Consider the following 15,515-nt stretch of genomic DNA (forward strand, 5'->3'; position numbering starts at 1 on the left):
GCACCATACATCATGAAACACAGCCAAGATAAAGGGCCAGGGGAAAAAAAAATCATTGGCTAAATTACACAGAGGAGATTGGATTACCTGTTCAAACAGAGCTCTTAATTCTGTGTATAAATAGAATCCACAAATACAAGTGCACTGCAGTAGAAAATAAAGCCAGCCAACAGCCCCTAATAACCCTTAATTATTAGGAGTTTCAGTTAACATTTGGACAGCTTTGGTCTTAATTCTTTTGAGTTTGAAGAGGCAGCATGACCGAGGTGGCCCCATTTACAATTACAGTGAGCACACACGCTGTTCCAGCCTGTGCTGGCTTTGGCTGAGCGTTCTCTGGCAGCCTGGGCTGGGATTTTGCCCTGTTAAAATATAATTACCTATCTGAATGGCAACTAATTTCCAGTTTGAGTTATTCATTTGTAACAATGCACTTGTTTCGACAGAAGTCCATGACAAGAAAAACAAATCGAGCTCCTGACCTTGGCATCATCGCTCACTTAGGAAAGTTTTGTACCTGAAAGAAAATCTGCTGATATTCCATGCAAGTAATAAACTATCTCACATTATCAGTCAATATAGCAGCAGAGATCTGTTGCTGTGCATGCCATAAGTAAATGCAGATGTAAAACAGACATCTCAAGGTAAGACTGAAATCTAATGTTACTTAAAAAAAAAAAAAAAAAAAAAGCTTGATAGTGCTATTCTATGCATGGACATTTATGATTGTATAAACCAGAATGTTTAAAATTTGTCTCAGGGATAGAGTTTTCAAATGCCCTTAGCAGTGAGTTAATATTTTTTCCCATTTATAAAATTGCTCTATGTAATATATATGTGAGATCAGAAGTCAAATACTGTATTGCAGGCAGGCAGTAAAATTCAGCAGATGAAATTTATTATTAGGTTATCTTAATAAGCTGTGTTCTTCAAAGTACACAAGCCTGGTATAGGGCCTATGTAGCCCAAGGATCCTTCAAGGCAGGTAATTTGACATTAATTTACTGCTGCAATCCCCACTTGGTTAAGACTGTGTAACTCTTTCCCCTTTGACCTTCTGTTTGTAACTACCTGTATCCATCAAAAATTCCCATTCCTGAGACTCGGGTTTGCCAAAAATGTGAACTGCGAGAGTTGAATTTTTATTTCAACATTTTATCAATTGTTTTTAACATTACAAAACACATGAAGGCACAGGGAAAAAACTAAGCTTATATTGTTTGATATTCTCTAGCCAGAAGCAAGATCTAAAAGTAAAAATCAGAACTATTTTTCTATAGAAATATTGGGAAACAACCTGGTTTCATTTTATCAAATAAAATTACAGAAGGTTGAGACAGGAATATACACAAATGACCACCTGTCTGTTGTCAGGCACACACCTCAGAAAGCACAGGCACTCTCTGGGTGTCCATCCCTGGCCGGGTGCTGCTCTCCCCTGACCCCAAACCTGTCTGTGCCATTTTATGTATTTTTTCTGCTGAGTATGACCTGCACAGGCAGGCAACCTGGGCCTTTTTTATTCCACTGTGTGGAGCATTACAGCTAATTCTGCTGGATGGCACCCTAGCAGTGCATCTGCTCCTGCTGTGCACTCTCTCAGTGAACTCGGCCTGCTCTGAGATACTTTAATTGCTTGCTGTGGAAGCTGAAGGTGACACCATAAGCAAATCACCATAAATACATGCAAACCTCTCTTACAACAGCAAATCAGATGGTTCCAGATAGAGCACAGTATGGATCAGCAAGAGCTCTTTCACTCTAAATCTCATTTTCACACATCTTCAGACTTTGTACAGAATCCCAGCAGATGCTTGGGAAGACAAGTATCTTACATTTATATGGGCATGTATAAATTCCTGAATTGCTTTTTGCTGCTTATAGTTCATAAACCAATATAGCAGTGAACAAACTGCATTTTCAGAATTGTGAACAAACTGCATTTCATATAAATTATCCAATTATGGACCAGACCTTCCATTTCTTATTCAAGAATGATTAAATCAAAGGTAAGTAGTCTGTGAAAAGGTGAATTTAAACACAGTGAGCTAAACTCTTGCTAAATCATTCTCTTAAAGGAAATATATATGTTTCCAGTAGATTTCTCTGTACTTGTTTTAAGTGAAGCTTATGCTTGTCCCCCTGAGAGACTTTCTGCATGAATGAAGCTGAAGTTAGATGTGTAGTGAGACTGAGTTTTAAGGATGATTTTTCTAAAACAGGATTAAGGCTCACTAACAGTGTGTAGAGGGCAGGTACTGTTGCTGCTGCTTATTGGCTAAACTATATTTTTGTTTCTATATATAAAAGTTCAGTACCTATGAGCTTTAAGTTTGCTTCTGTAAGAGGTAAAAAATATGGTTATTTTGGTCTCTCCATATGGTTTTTTTTTGGTACAAAATAAGCAACCTTCCCATGATCTGAGCAGGATAGTAACCAGTCCTGAAGTGGTGCTTCAGGGACTTAATGAGGATTATTCAATTATTTTTTCCCCCTCCAGATTATTTCCAATTTGTTTGTTTTTTTGTTTGTTTGTGGTTTTTTGTTTGTTTGTTTGTGGGGTTTTTTTGGGTTTTGTTTGTTTGGTTGGTTGGTTTTTTTGTTTCTTTAACCTTGGGTGAAAAATTAGGGGAGTTTTACAAACTCATAATCTGCAGTCAGTCGGTCAATATTGAGGTCAGGGTGAGTTACCACACAATAGACAGTTCACATATTTTCACCATATCTACAACAGATTTTTCTTAAAAGCAAACACCAAAGAGCTCTGCTTGACAAATATATACATTTCAGACTACCATTGACACCATCTATTACAGTTTGTTAATACCTTGACATAATTTCCACTGTATCTCAGTGACCTTTTCCCTCTTGGATCCAAAGGCATTGACAAACAATGCAGTTTGTAATTAGATGGGGTAACTCAATTCCTGGCCCTCTGTAAGCATCAGGATTTGCAAATTTCCACTCCTAGTTCGGGAGCTCTTTGCCACACATCACTAATTATGCCAAGTGCTTATGTATCAGTCCCTACCCCCTCCTGAGCCCCTCTTCTTTGTGCCCAGTACGAGTCAGAGACTGTTGTCAACACAGGGAGAATCAACACAACTGCCTAGCGCTGCATGTGACGTTTAATGAAAATGAAGTCAGGTCTAATTTGCATGGCAGGTGTTGCTTTATTTATTACAGCAGAGCTGCAGAAGCTGGGTGCTACAGTGCTAGTCAAGTGTGCAAGAATGAATGTCACTTACAATGAGGGTGTCTGGCACAGGAATCCTGGCACCCCCTTGTCTGCCTGTCCACCTCCTGGGTGAGGTAAAGGGACAAATTTGTTCATTTTTCCAGGTGCGCCTGTTCTGGTTCTTTCTGCTAACTCCATCCACCAAGTCATCAGAGCAATCAAGGAGCTTGGGGGTAGAAGGCCCACCCAGCCTTCTGCCAAGGGGTCACCACACCAAACAACTTCCAGCTCTGGCAGACCCTCCTGGACTCAAATCCACAAGCTGCACCTAAAGAGCTCTATAGCACAAGAGAATTGATTTCATGCACAAGAAGTGCCTTACAAGAGAAATACATGAATATTTTTATGAGTCCTGTCTGTTGAAAGAACATGTATATTTCTTTAAGTCAAGTGCTCAAAAAAATTAAAAGGGCAGAGTCGTGCCCCTTCAGTTTCCATTTCCCCAAGTAATTTTACCAAAATGACAAGAATGAAAAAATGCTCATTTTCACTAATTTTTATTTGGTTTAGCCTTATTAGTACCCCTTGGAAATAGAAATTTTATTTTAAAATTTCTGATTCTGATTTCGGACTCAGTTAAGGCTGTCAGCAGCCATAATACATTGTAACTCTTAAGCTCGAGTACTGAAGTAAAACATAACACGCCTTTTAACAGGCTGTGGCTCCACCCACTCACTTTCTACTTCTCAGGAGAATTTTTGTTTCTATTTTATTATCTCCCCAACTCCTTTCTGACCACTGTTCTTCCCCTATAATCACCTTGCCACTACGTTAGTTTCCAGACTGCTTCGCTGCTGAGCATCTGAAGCGCGGGGCACTTTGACTCTCCCTGGGAGGTTCCTGATGCCATTGGTTCCCGCTACATCCCGTCCCCTCACCGCCAGCCAGTACCAACCCACGGGCACACTAATACTTCACACACTGTCTGAACAACTTTACACACACTCATTTCACTTAGCAGGGCAGTTATATGAATAAAGTTTTATTTATGGCAGTTTTCAGAGAGAGATCCCAGGTAAAAAAATCTCACGAATCACACAATTGGAACAGCACGATAAAATAAAGTAAAGCATTTACCAACATTTATAATGATTGGCACTGGAGCCCAGTTTTGGATGGCATTGTTTCTCAGAGAAGATGCTACAAACTCCATAAAAGTTTTTATCTCTGAAGTTTAACTTTGTAAATAGATCTGCCAGTTAGAAAACAACTCTGTTCCAGTCGTTTGTTTCTAATCTCTTCATTTGCAATCCCGGGTGATGATTTTTTGACAGCACATCCAGAACGAATACGGGTCAGACGTCCACCGAGACAAAGCAATCTTTGCACTTTAGGAAACCACGACGACTCTAAACCCCCGCTCCGGGCTGGTCCCATGCGGGGCAGGGCAGGGATTCCCGGCCCGGCGGGGACTGTCCCTGTCAGCAGGGCGCTCCGCCGGCCACGAAAGGCTCCAGACGTTGTCGGAGTTTCTTGCTGGGGAAGCCTTGCGGGTTGTTCCTCCCCGAGATGCGAACGAGGCGGCTGAGGAAGACGGCGGAGCCTGACACTTCTGAAAGGGGGACCCGTGGATCCCATCCCTCAGTGCGATCTCCGGCGGGAGGGGCGCGGGGTCCCAGCCGGTGATGCTCCGGCTGCTTGGAGGCGGCGGCAGGCCTCTGTCCCGCCAGCAGCCCGCTCCCTTCCAGCCTGCCTCGCCCAGCCGCAGCGCGGAAAGCCGCGGCTCCTCTCCGCCCCACGGGCCCTCGGCCCGGCTTTGCCCGACGCCCCGGTCCGAGCCGCTCCACGGGAGTTCTGGAGCCCCGCCCTGCCTCAGCCCCGCGCGGCGCCTCCGCGCCCCGGCGCTCCTACCTACGCGGTGCGGTGCGGTGCGGTGCGGTGCGGGCGGCTGCCGGGCACCTGCTCCCGCGCCCGGGCCCGCGCCGCCCCACAAAAGCGGCGGCGGCGGGCGGCGGCAGGCGGACTGCGCGGCCATTGGCGGCGGCGGCGCGCGGCGGGCGCCGGTTGGGCCGGGCGCGGCGGAGGCGGGCGCGGGGCGCTGACGCCAGCGCGGGGCCGGTGGGGAGGCGGGGCCGCGCCTCGCGCCGTCTTTGTGCTCGCCGGCAGCCCCGGCAGCGCCGCCGCCTCCCGCCGCCTCCCTCAGCCCCGCTCGGCGCGGCGGGCGGCTCCGCTCCGCTCCGAAGCGCTCGGCCCCCGCTCCGCGCCGCTGCGCTCCGCGCTATGTGTGCCGGCGCTCCCGTGCCTCCTCGCGGCCGCTTCGCACCCGGCGGGGCGCGCTCGGCCCCGCTCTGAGCGCGGCGGGGCAGGGCAGCGAGCGGAGCGCAGCCCGGACGGTGCCGCCCGGCGCGGAGCGAAGGGAGCGCGGCGCCATGCGGGGCTCGAGGCTGGGGCTGGGGCTGGGGCTGCTGCTGGGCGCGGCGTGGGTGGCGTGCGGGCAGAACGAGACGGAGCCCATCGTGCTGGAGGGCAAGTGCCTCGTGGTGTGCGACTCCAACCCCACCTCCGACCCCACCGGCACGGCGCTCGGCATCTCCGTGCGCTCCGGCAGCGCCAAGGTCGCTTTCTCCGCCATCCGTAGCACCAACCACGAGCCCTCCGAGATGAGCAACCGCACCATGATCATCTACTTCGACCAGGTGGGGCGGGCGCGGCGGGGCTCGGGCGCTCCGGGGCGGCGGGGCTCGGGGCGCGCCGCCGCGGGAGAAGTTGCCGGGGCCGGTGGCGGGGCCAGGCCGGCGACGCGCCGCCCCGCGGGGCCCTGCCCGCGGGAGGGGGGCCGCTGGGAGCCGGGGGGCAGCGGGGCTGGGCGGCAGCGGCCCCGCGTTGGTGCTGACGGTGCCCTTCCCTTACAGGTACTAGTGAATATCGGCAGCAACTTCGACTCGGAGCGGAGCACTTTCATCGCGCCTAGGAAAGGGATTTACAGTTTCAATTTTCACGTGGTGAAAGTGTACAACAGGCAAACCATCCAGGTCAGCCCCGAGCGCCGTCGCCGGGCTCCGCGGGCACCGCGGGAGGGAGCGGACGGGGCGGCGGCCCGGCGGGGACGGGGCCGTGCGGGCGGCGGGGCGGGACGTGCCCCTGGGACGCCGCGGGAGCCCAGACCTGCGGAGAGGCTCCGCTCGAGGGGACGGTGCCCAAGGGGCCCCGGAGCGCCACCAGGCCTCCGCTCGGCCTCTCTCCGCATGAGCCGTCCCGGGATGGGAGGTGGTCGGCCGCCTGCCGCCTCCTCCCAGCTTGTCCGGGCCCTCGGACTGCCCAGTGCCGCGGAACACTGGCGGGAGCATCCCTTCACAGAGCCCGTAGCTGCTCACCCACTGTCCTGTGGCAGAAGGTTTCATAGGGATTTGGGGTTCAGGGAGGTGCCTATGGCATGGAAATGATAATGAATTTGTGCATGTCTATGCAGCTACTCTGTACATACCTGCCTTTTCTATGCATATGCTGCTCTAGGTAGGGTTAATAAATTACCGGCCTGAAGCCAGGTAATCAAGACAGGAAATCTGACTGTATAACGATGCACTTTGCAAAGGTGTATGGACAGCTGTATAGCACCATTCTGGTGCAAGTGGCTTAACACCTTTAGCTTGGACAAGTAGTGCATTATTAATGTGGGGTGTGCAGTCCCGGGATCATTAATGCGAGCTTAGCAGACCTTATTGACTGTGTTGTGGCATATTGTCTTTGCTGCCTAACAAAGGAAAACTACCCCTTGAATACACTTCAAAGGCCCTGACTCTGGCGGCTGTGGCTCTGCTCCTTGCTGTCTCTGAGGTTTCACATAAAGCCATCTTTCAATAAGTACAAGCAGACCTCTTTTCATAGCCTGAAAACACAGGCACCCTATTGAAAGTCTCCAAAATAGGATCAATGTCCTGCTTTATATGCACCGGGTGTTTTGATGTGGCTGTCGGTCTAAAACAGTGGTGAAAGACTTCTTCCTTTGGAGTACATACCTTAGCTGGGTTTAGACTGATATTTCTTTTTTATGGGGCTGGAATTTCAGCTGTCAAAAGAGGCCTTTCCTTAACTAAGCATTTTGCCTGTTAGGTGAGCCCCAGCGGTGTCATTGTCTGACTTTAATTGACAGAGGGCTTTGTTTTATCTTGCTCCTTAGGTGAGTTTGATGCTAAACGGGTGGCCAGTGATTTCTGCCTTTGCAGGGGACCAAGATGTGACCCGAGAAGCTGCTAGCAATGGAGTACTGATTCAGATGGAGAAAGGAGACAGAGCTTATCTAAAACTGGAGAGAGGAAACTTGATGGGAGGCTGGAAGTATTCAACATTCTCTGGATTTCTAGTGTTCCCGCTTTAAAGCACTTCTCATCCAAGAAAAGGGAGAAATCTCTTACAAATTCCCAAGTCAAAGCTGGGTTTGAAGAGTCATGGACAGCAGACTTTTTACATTCAAATATTAAAGAAGCTTAATCCTGCTTAGGTTTGTGTACATCTGCTTTGAAGAATTACTACTTATTTTTGTTGTGTTGCAGCCAACAGGCGGGAGACACTATAATTGATCAAACCCCCATTTATATTCTTCTCTCTCCTCCCACAAAATTAGTTCCCATCTCTGTGTCATTGGTGTAATCTGCCATTGTTCCCCCATGGCTTCTGCCTCACACAAGTAGACTTTAGATATTTTCATTGTTCTTTACAGCATATTTTGTAGTTTTGTTTTTAAAACATGTTAATCTTGACTCTTTCTCTGAGTTTAACTTTTAAAAAAAGAAAAAAGCAAAGTATTTTTTGACTACATGGATGCCATGATGGAAGGGAAAATGCAATTCTTGCTGTGTACTGGCTGGCAAAAGGAAAAATTTCTACATGAAGAACTATCCACAGCCAAGGCTGACTAGAGTATTTCAATATTTCTATGTAATTCTGAGTGATTGTGAAATTTAAGGCTGCTAAATGTTTTGATGCTTGTTTTGCTCTTGTACAACGTGGCCCAACTAAACGCCAGGAAGTATATTGAACTTTTACTATTACTCTGTAATATATGTGTGAATATTGAAAATTAATTTTTGCTTTAATTCAATAAAGTTTAAATGGGACTTTTATTTTTCTTAACCAGAAATGAGGTTTCTCAATGCAGGTAGGCCGGGGGAGGAGGCTCGGGGGGTGCGGCCCGCCGGCCCCGCTGCCCGCAGCTCCCCCGCACGGGTCCCGCAAGCCCTGCGGGCGGTGCCGGCAGCCCGAGCGGACCTGTCGATAGGAGGAAGTTTCACGCCGTCTCTGATACCCACTTATTTATAGCATTTATCTGTATTATATTCTCTGAACCAGATCGCATTTTATACGGCTGCCTAAAACCACCTGACCATGTGCACTCGAGGCTGGTACTATTGATTCGCTGGTATTATTTGTTTACCGTCTTTTGAAGATATAAATGCTATAATTTTGCAGTACTCAAAGAGATTACTACTTTTATTAAAAGGTGCGTACCGAGGATTTCGATTGTATCTAAACTTTAATGTGAAATAAATCGGTGAAACGACCCCCGGGCTGTGTGCGTGGCGCGGCGGCGGCTGGCGCGGGGCTGCCCCGGCTGCGGCACCAGCGGAGCCGCTCGAATCCCCGACTCCCGGGAAGGAATTTAATTAGCTCCAAGAAGGGGGGATTAATACGAGCACAATAAGCAACGCTTCTCGCTTTATTCACAGGTCCTGCCCTGGAAACAGACCGGCGGGGCGGGCGGGGACGCGCTCCGAGAGGGGCGGCGGTGGGGAGCGGGGTCGGCCGGAGCCGGGAATGGCCGCGGCCCGTGGACGCCAAGTGGAATACACCAGCCTGCTGCCAGCTCCTACTCGTCTGTCACCCTGCAGCGCAGGGGCCAAAACGCCTTCTGGGCCCGCGGTTGCCGCCTGGCCCAGGTCGTGCTTCGCGCCTCGCAGGAGCAGGGGAGGCGCGGGCCGGCCCTCCTCAACCCTGCCCGCAGCGCGCCGGGAGCCTCGGCACCTGCGGCCGCTGGCCAGGAGCCGTGCGAGGGGACATAAGGAGAACCAATAATGACGGAAAGCAGCCGGACTGCGTTCACCTGGAGTTACAAACTGCCCAAGATAACCAACACGTCGCATTCTCCAGCCGCAGGCTCCTCTTTCAAAGCGAGACTCTTTATTACTCTCTCCTGAAGCCTCTCACACCGGCGCCGTCTCCCGCCCGGCTACCAGCCCCATTCCCCCTTCGCACCCTCCTCTCCGGAACGGCTTGGCCAGGGCGAGAGGAGCCGCCCTTGCCTCCCGTGACTGCGGAGAGTGGGCAGTGGGGGAAAACAAAAAAGGCAGGGGGAAGGAAAAAAATTACTAGGTTGCAAGAGAAAGGAAGGCGGCCCTGTGACCTCCTCCGCCTCATCGCACCGAAGCCAGGCAGCAGCTCCTGCCTGGGCCCGCCGCGGGGGATCCCAGCGATCTCCGCAGGTGCGGGGGCTGACGATGCTGATGCTTGTCTTTTGTTTTTTCCTTTTCCCTTCTCTCCCTTAACGCGAAACAAATAAACCCGCCACCTTCCGCTGAAAGTTTTCCCCTGGTTCTGAGCGTCTCATTAATATTGTGCAGCTGGATATTACATTACTCCGATCACAGCAAATCGCTGCTCTGCGGCTGTTATAAAACGCCACCGTGGCTGCTTGAAACAGCCCCGTGTGCTCCGCGCCCGCGCAGCGAGGCCCCCGCGCCGCTCAGCGCCGCTCCCCTCAGCGAGCCCCGGGGTGGGGCGGGAGTTACGGCGGCCTGGCTGAGGAGGTAAAGCCGCCGCCCCGAGCCCCCCGTGGCGCTCGGCCGCCTCGCCGGGCCGGGGAGCCCTTGCCCGTGTCCTGGGCGGGGGCCCTGGCCCAGGACCCCGCCCCGGCTCCCTGGAGGGGCGGGCGGGTCCCGCTGCCTCCCCGCCCCGGCTCGGCCCGGAGCTCCCACGGCCGCGGTGTTCTGAGGCGCGGGCGGTGCGTCCGGGCGGCGGCCGGGCTGCTGCCCGGGGATTTACTCCGGCAGACGCGGTGTGTTTAAAACAGCCCCTTTCTACCATCCCTGCGCCCCCGGAGGACAGGGAGAGGAAGGCCGCAAAGGTGTCCCCGATCAGGCTCGAGGGGCGGCCGAGGGAAGCCGTCTTTGCCGAGCCCCCTGGGGCCGGCGCCGCCCGGCGGGGCAAACTGGGCGCTGGGCTTCTCCTGGCCAGCCGGTCCCACCCATACTTGCAGCCATCGCCATCTCCACACGTGGCCGGTGCTTGGGCTCCGTGTTTAGTGGGGAAATGTTAAATGAGCACCTGGTTGCACCTGCTCGGAGCCCGTTCTCATCCTGGAAACCGCCTGCACCTGAGCGGGCCAGGCAAGGCCACTTTCCTGCCTGGGCCACGCCGGGCTTTGCGAGCCGGTCTTGGGAGGAGCAACGGGCTCCGAGGGGGTGACCAAGCCGAAGGAACTGGACATAGGTGCCATTTTAAGCGGCTGGAGAAGCTGGGGGATCTGGCTACAGGCACCACTGTCCGGGCTGCGCGGGGCCGGAGACAGAAAAGGGCCTGGCTTTGTCCGGCAGCCCGGCCACGGCCGGTAAGCAGCGGGCGGGAGTCACGAACGCCCCAGCACCGAGGGGTCCTTCGCAGGGAGGCCGTGTCCCCTCAGGGCTCCCGCGGCCTCGTCCCCGGTCCCCGCGGCCGTGGCGCTGCTGGGCTGCTCCGGGCTCGGGGCCGCGCTGCCCCCAGAAATGAGCAGCCGCAGCTCTGTACCCGGCTTTAATGTCTTTTCGGTTGATGTATGTAATGTCTGATTTAATTTATTGCTGATTAGCGTTGAGCATGAGTTTACACAACAAGAAATTATGTTTCATTCAGTTCATTAGCATATCTAGTGTTTGCTTTATGAGCATATCGCTAATGGTAATGACCAATGTTGATTGATTTCTAATGTGAATATAATTACACAATGTAGGGGAATTAAAGGGAAAATCCACGGTTTTAATTGTTGGGTTTTTAGGGACGGCGTGTGGGGGCGAAGGGGGTGCACAGGGAGAAACAAACCGACTTTCTTCTGCGCCAACGATGAGAAAGTACAGATTAATGACTCCAGCAGGAGATGGAGAGTTTGGTCCAACACAAGAACAAGTCAAATGCAGTTAACTCAGGGAATACTTAATGCACACTCGACATTGCAAAACATAATTTCCCCTCGTCTGCCCCCAGGTACATCTGGAAGCCCAATAAGTTGGTTTGGAAGCGGCCGTTCCCGAGGAGCCAGCAGAGGCAGGCTTCGTGCATGGCCGGGCAGCGGCTCCCGCAGCCCCGCCGGCGGCTGCGCGGCTCCGAGCGGGGAGAGCTGCGCCCTGCCCGGGGTCAGCGGGGGCGGCTCGCCCGGCTCTGTCAGCGGCAGTGCCGCCCCCGGCAGCGAGAGCCTTGCCCGCGTCCTTCCTGCGAGCTGGAGAGGGAGATCGGCGAGAGCTGGAGAGCCCCGGCTGGAGCCGTGCGGAGGGAGAGCTGCAACAGGTACGGGCAGCGGAGCGGGCGGGTCACGGCGGGGTTAGAGGCAGGGAGGGACCGTGAGGGTGCTGTGAGGAAGCTGGAAGCAGCTTCTGTACTCCGTCTGGTGCCTGTGCTTCTGAGGGTGACCCCCGAGAGTGTCCTTTCCACTAAAAAGGAAAGGTGGTCCAGGCGGGGAGAGGTCGGGTTTTTTTGGAGGCATCTCCAGTGGGATGTGCAGAGGGAGAGTAGGAAGGCTCAGGTTCTGAGGGAAAACCTCTGTAGTGCAGAAATCCTGGGTGGGACACACGCACACACTTGTGGAACTGTTGAATTTCACCCTCAGACAGAGTCAGTGGGTGAAGTGTGGTGTGTATTCTGCCTGGTAAGAGTTGCAAAAAGGCCTCTGCTGTTGGTTGCCCAAAAAGAAAATAGGCCTTGTGTTTTTTTGGAGAGTGAAACAAGCTGTGTACCTTGCATGGGAGGAGAGGTCTCAGGCAAGGCTGTCCCGAGACAGTCAGTCCCTGTGCCTTGGGGCACTTGCTGAAAATCCAGTGTGGGCTGGAAGCAGTGATGCCTGCACTGGGTGTGTTTCCCCTTCCACTAGTAGCTCCTTCCTTCCTGCTGTATTCCAAGGATAAAGGGCAGTAGGGTTCCTCTGCTCTGGTGGTCAAAAGCAAAAGCAGTGGTGATCCCAGTGTGAGCAGCTGGGCACATCTGGGTGCAGAGCATACTTGCGCTCCCCCGTGACGACTTTGAGCCCTTTGTTGGACAAGAGAGGAAGATAATGCCATTGCCTTTGTGCAGTTTTGTACAGCTGGGGAGATGTGGTGTCCCATTTCACCATGTCCCATTTAACCAGTAGCACTTAGGTTCTTACAGTATGGGATTCCTAAAGCAAAACAGTTGTTCTGAACTCGGGATGTATCTGGATTCTAAAAATCCTGGTTTATAAAATTTTTGTTTGGGATGGACTTGTGGAGCTATTGGAGAATGGGTCTAACATTGCATCAGCATGTAGATTTGAAGAATACACCCAAGGGTCTCCTGCCTCTTGTGCCTACATCACTAACAAAGACAATTTCAGACTTAGTCATGAGTCCTCATGCAGCATGTTGCTTGTGGCACTCTTGGTGTTGGTGACCTCCTAATTGACTAAAATTCTGTTAAGCTATCAGAAGAAGACCGAAGAAAGAGATGTTGGAAGAGTTTGAGCAAAATGAAGACAAAAGATGTGAATAATTGTCATTCACATTAGTAATTCATGTTGCATACAGTATGTTCGAAGAAGTATCAGGGCTTCAGCTGCAATTATATTTCCAGGGTTTGTTTTTCTTTTGTCTACACAACACTCATTCAAGGACTAAAGGTTCACGGACTCCTGCTTTGTTTGCAGTTAATAGTCATCCAGCTTGTAGTGGAAATTCTCACTGCATTGTTGGGCTTCATGCTAATAAATTTTAATGTGCTTTCAATGTTTTGGCTTCAGGGTCATCCAAGTCAGGGCCATCCTCCTTGAGCTGCTTCTATACTGACAGTGTTTTCCAATTTTTCCAGTAGTAACAACCCCTTTAAAAACATAAATATTTTAGTGGAAATTAACATAGTCCTGAACCTTTTCTGTTGATAAAATGCCTATGCCATTAATGGCATGACAGCTGGTTTTGGTGTTGCTGTCACCAAAGCAGGTCAATATTCCTTTCTGTTATGAAATAAAAATGCTGAGACTTAAAAAGTAGAGTTGTGGACATGTCATGTTGCTCACTCTACAATTCTTTCCATCAAAATTTCTTGTATAACTCTGTAGGATCTTGGTCACACTGCCTGGTATGTTGTCTTGATAAATACCATTTCCACTGAAAGAATGGAGAAGTATTTTGTTCTTTGCCATGCATGTGGTGCTGTTCCTGATTTTGTAATTGTTAAAATCTGGTCCCCAGGACTTGAGATTTCATGGGTTAGTTATCCTTCCTACTTTGATTCTCCCCAAATTTTTCAGTATACATTGAATTGTGCTTTAAAATTATTAATTGGCATGGATTCATAATTCCCTTTTGCATGTTTTTATAAATTCTTTACTTGGTTTTGTGTTTCCTGGCTGACAATAGAGCTGAATTTCCCTACAATTCTGTCAGTTGAGGTGGGGGGAAAAGAGAAGCTTCTGATGTCTCTGTTTTTAATCTGGCTTTATTGTTCCTTTGCTGTCTTCTGAGTGATTAATCTCACTATTTTATTCTTAGAAGAGCCTTTCCAAAGGCTCAATTGTTCACACAACCCAGAAGATTGCAGCCTCTAGGTTTGAAACACCTCTTTTGAAATGGCAGAACCAGCTCTATCCAGAAGAGTGAGATGATGCTCAGCAGTTATTATATCTACAGCAGAGATTATAATTCCTGTAGCTGTGCACTTTGTCATATGGCCAACCTCTTGCAGTGCTGCACTGAGCAGAGACCTTCACTGAGTTTCCTGCAATATTCCCAGGCCCCTCTTGGGGCTTGATTAAGCTAATTGAGAGTTCTGCTGGGAATTAACCACCATTAATATAAGCATAAACCTACCAGCTTTGCATTTAGCCTATCATGTACATGAACAATTGCACAGCTCTAACCAAACTTGGAATTATTTTTTTTTTCCTCTACAGAACTAAGACATCACTGTCTTGGAGCATGGGTTTAACATAGCATTTTGATCTGTGAAAGTAATATTTATTTTCCTAATATACATAGTGGAAGGTCTTTATTGACAAGAAAGGACTTTGAAGCAAATACACTGAGAGAAAAATCAGCTTTCCTTTATAGCAGAAAGAGGAGGATCTTTCTTTTTTTAAAGTAGAGAGGCCAGGGCTCAGTTTTGAAGCTATTGTTTTAATTCCAGTGGGTCATTAAATGAGTTTTTTCTGCTGACATAAATTTGCATAGCTGTGTTGCAGTGCAAATTCTTGCTACTCATTCTGACTGTGGGAAATTACGGCAGAACTTGGGAAACTGCTGTTCCATAAATATAAATCCCACAGAAATTCGAATCCCATTTCTTGAATTGTTGCAAGCAATAGATACACTTGCATGAGACAAGGATTATTCAGATCACCAGAACTTTTGAAGAAATACGTTCGTATTTCTTTTTCTCACATTTCATTTTAATTTTTTCATGGAATCTTACATGCACAACTGGGTTCTTTTGGCTGTGTTTTCAAGATCATGTAAGAATTCTGGATAACTGTTGAGATATTCAGTAGTTTCAGTGGTAAACACATGGTGGAATGATGCTATTGTCCAAAAAAATGTTGTCCAAAGATGCCTAGGGTAGGTTGGTTGGTTTGTTTGGTTGTTTTGGTTTTTTTCTAAATAACTAGAATGTCACAGAATGGTCCCGTGATAACTGGTGATTGTCATATAAATTTCTATTAGTGTAGGGTTTTAACCAGTTTTAGTCCCATGACAAAATTTCCTCTTTAAAATATTTATATATTTTGAAGACAAAAAAAAATCCATTAAAAACCATTGAAACTTAATATATCAAGTAAAGTATTTGTTTAAATAGTAGTAGTTCTCTTGAAACTGTGAATGGTTTTAGGAAGAAACTGCCTCTCCTCTGTTGACTAGCAGTCTTTCAGATGGCACTGAAGATTTGAATACTTTTCCTGTGTGGGAAAGGAAATAGCTGCACTGTTCTGGAGTTGTTTTAAGACAAAATGAGTGAAGTGCTCACAAAAAATGTGGAGAACACAACATCAAGGACAAACACCATTTTTGTTTCTGACAGTTTTGTGTCTTTGTGGCTGAGATGGTCGTAGTGTAAGGTAGTGCTGGCTCCTGAGACCAAACTGAGGCTGTAG

The 15,515-nt window shown here is 49.6% G+C and overlaps 3 protein-coding genes across 5 annotated transcripts in view; 2 read left to right on the forward strand and 1 right to left on the reverse strand.

Moving 5' to 3' along the window:
* Positions 1-4,204: 4,204 nt before the first annotated feature.
* LOC140684863 (uncharacterized) lies at positions 4,205-5,217 on the reverse strand. The gene has a single exon (XM_072934389.1). It carries the CDS (start codon positions 5,211-5,213, stop codon positions 4,569-4,571), a length of 645 nt encoding a protein of 214 aa, XP_072790490.1. The 5' UTR covers positions 5,214-5,217; the 3' UTR covers positions 4,205-4,568.
* Positions 5,218-5,282: 65 nt separating this feature from the next.
* CBLN1 (cerebellin 1 precursor) lies at positions 5,283-8,298 on the forward strand. The gene is made up of 3 exons (XM_030282332.4): positions 5,283-5,874; positions 6,091-6,210; positions 7,356-8,298. Exons 1-3 carry the CDS (start codon positions 5,608-5,610, stop codon positions 7,551-7,553), a joined length of 585 nt encoding a protein of 194 aa, XP_030138192.1. The 5' UTR covers positions 5,283-5,607; the 3' UTR covers positions 7,554-8,298.
* A 3,063-nt stretch (positions 8,299-11,361) lies between these two features.
* LOC115496794 (uncharacterized) overlaps positions 11,362-15,515 on the forward strand; it is a 29,938-nt gene continuing 25,784 nt past the window's right edge. For all 3 annotated transcript variants that reach the window (XM_072934326.1, XM_072934324.1, XM_072934325.1), the window contains exon 1: positions 11,362-11,707. In XM_072934326.1, coding sequence (XP_072790427.1) covers positions 11,481-11,707 — 227 coding nt within the window. In that variant the 5' untranslated portion in view covers positions 11,362-11,480. The remainder of the gene's footprint in view (positions 11,708-15,515) is intronic.

The sequence above is a fragment of the Taeniopygia guttata genome, chromosome 11 (assembly GCF_048771995.1).
Source record: "Taeniopygia guttata chromosome 11, bTaeGut7.mat, whole genome shotgun sequence".
Lineage (NCBI taxonomy): Eukaryota > Metazoa > Chordata > Aves > Passeriformes > Estrildidae > Taeniopygia > Taeniopygia guttata.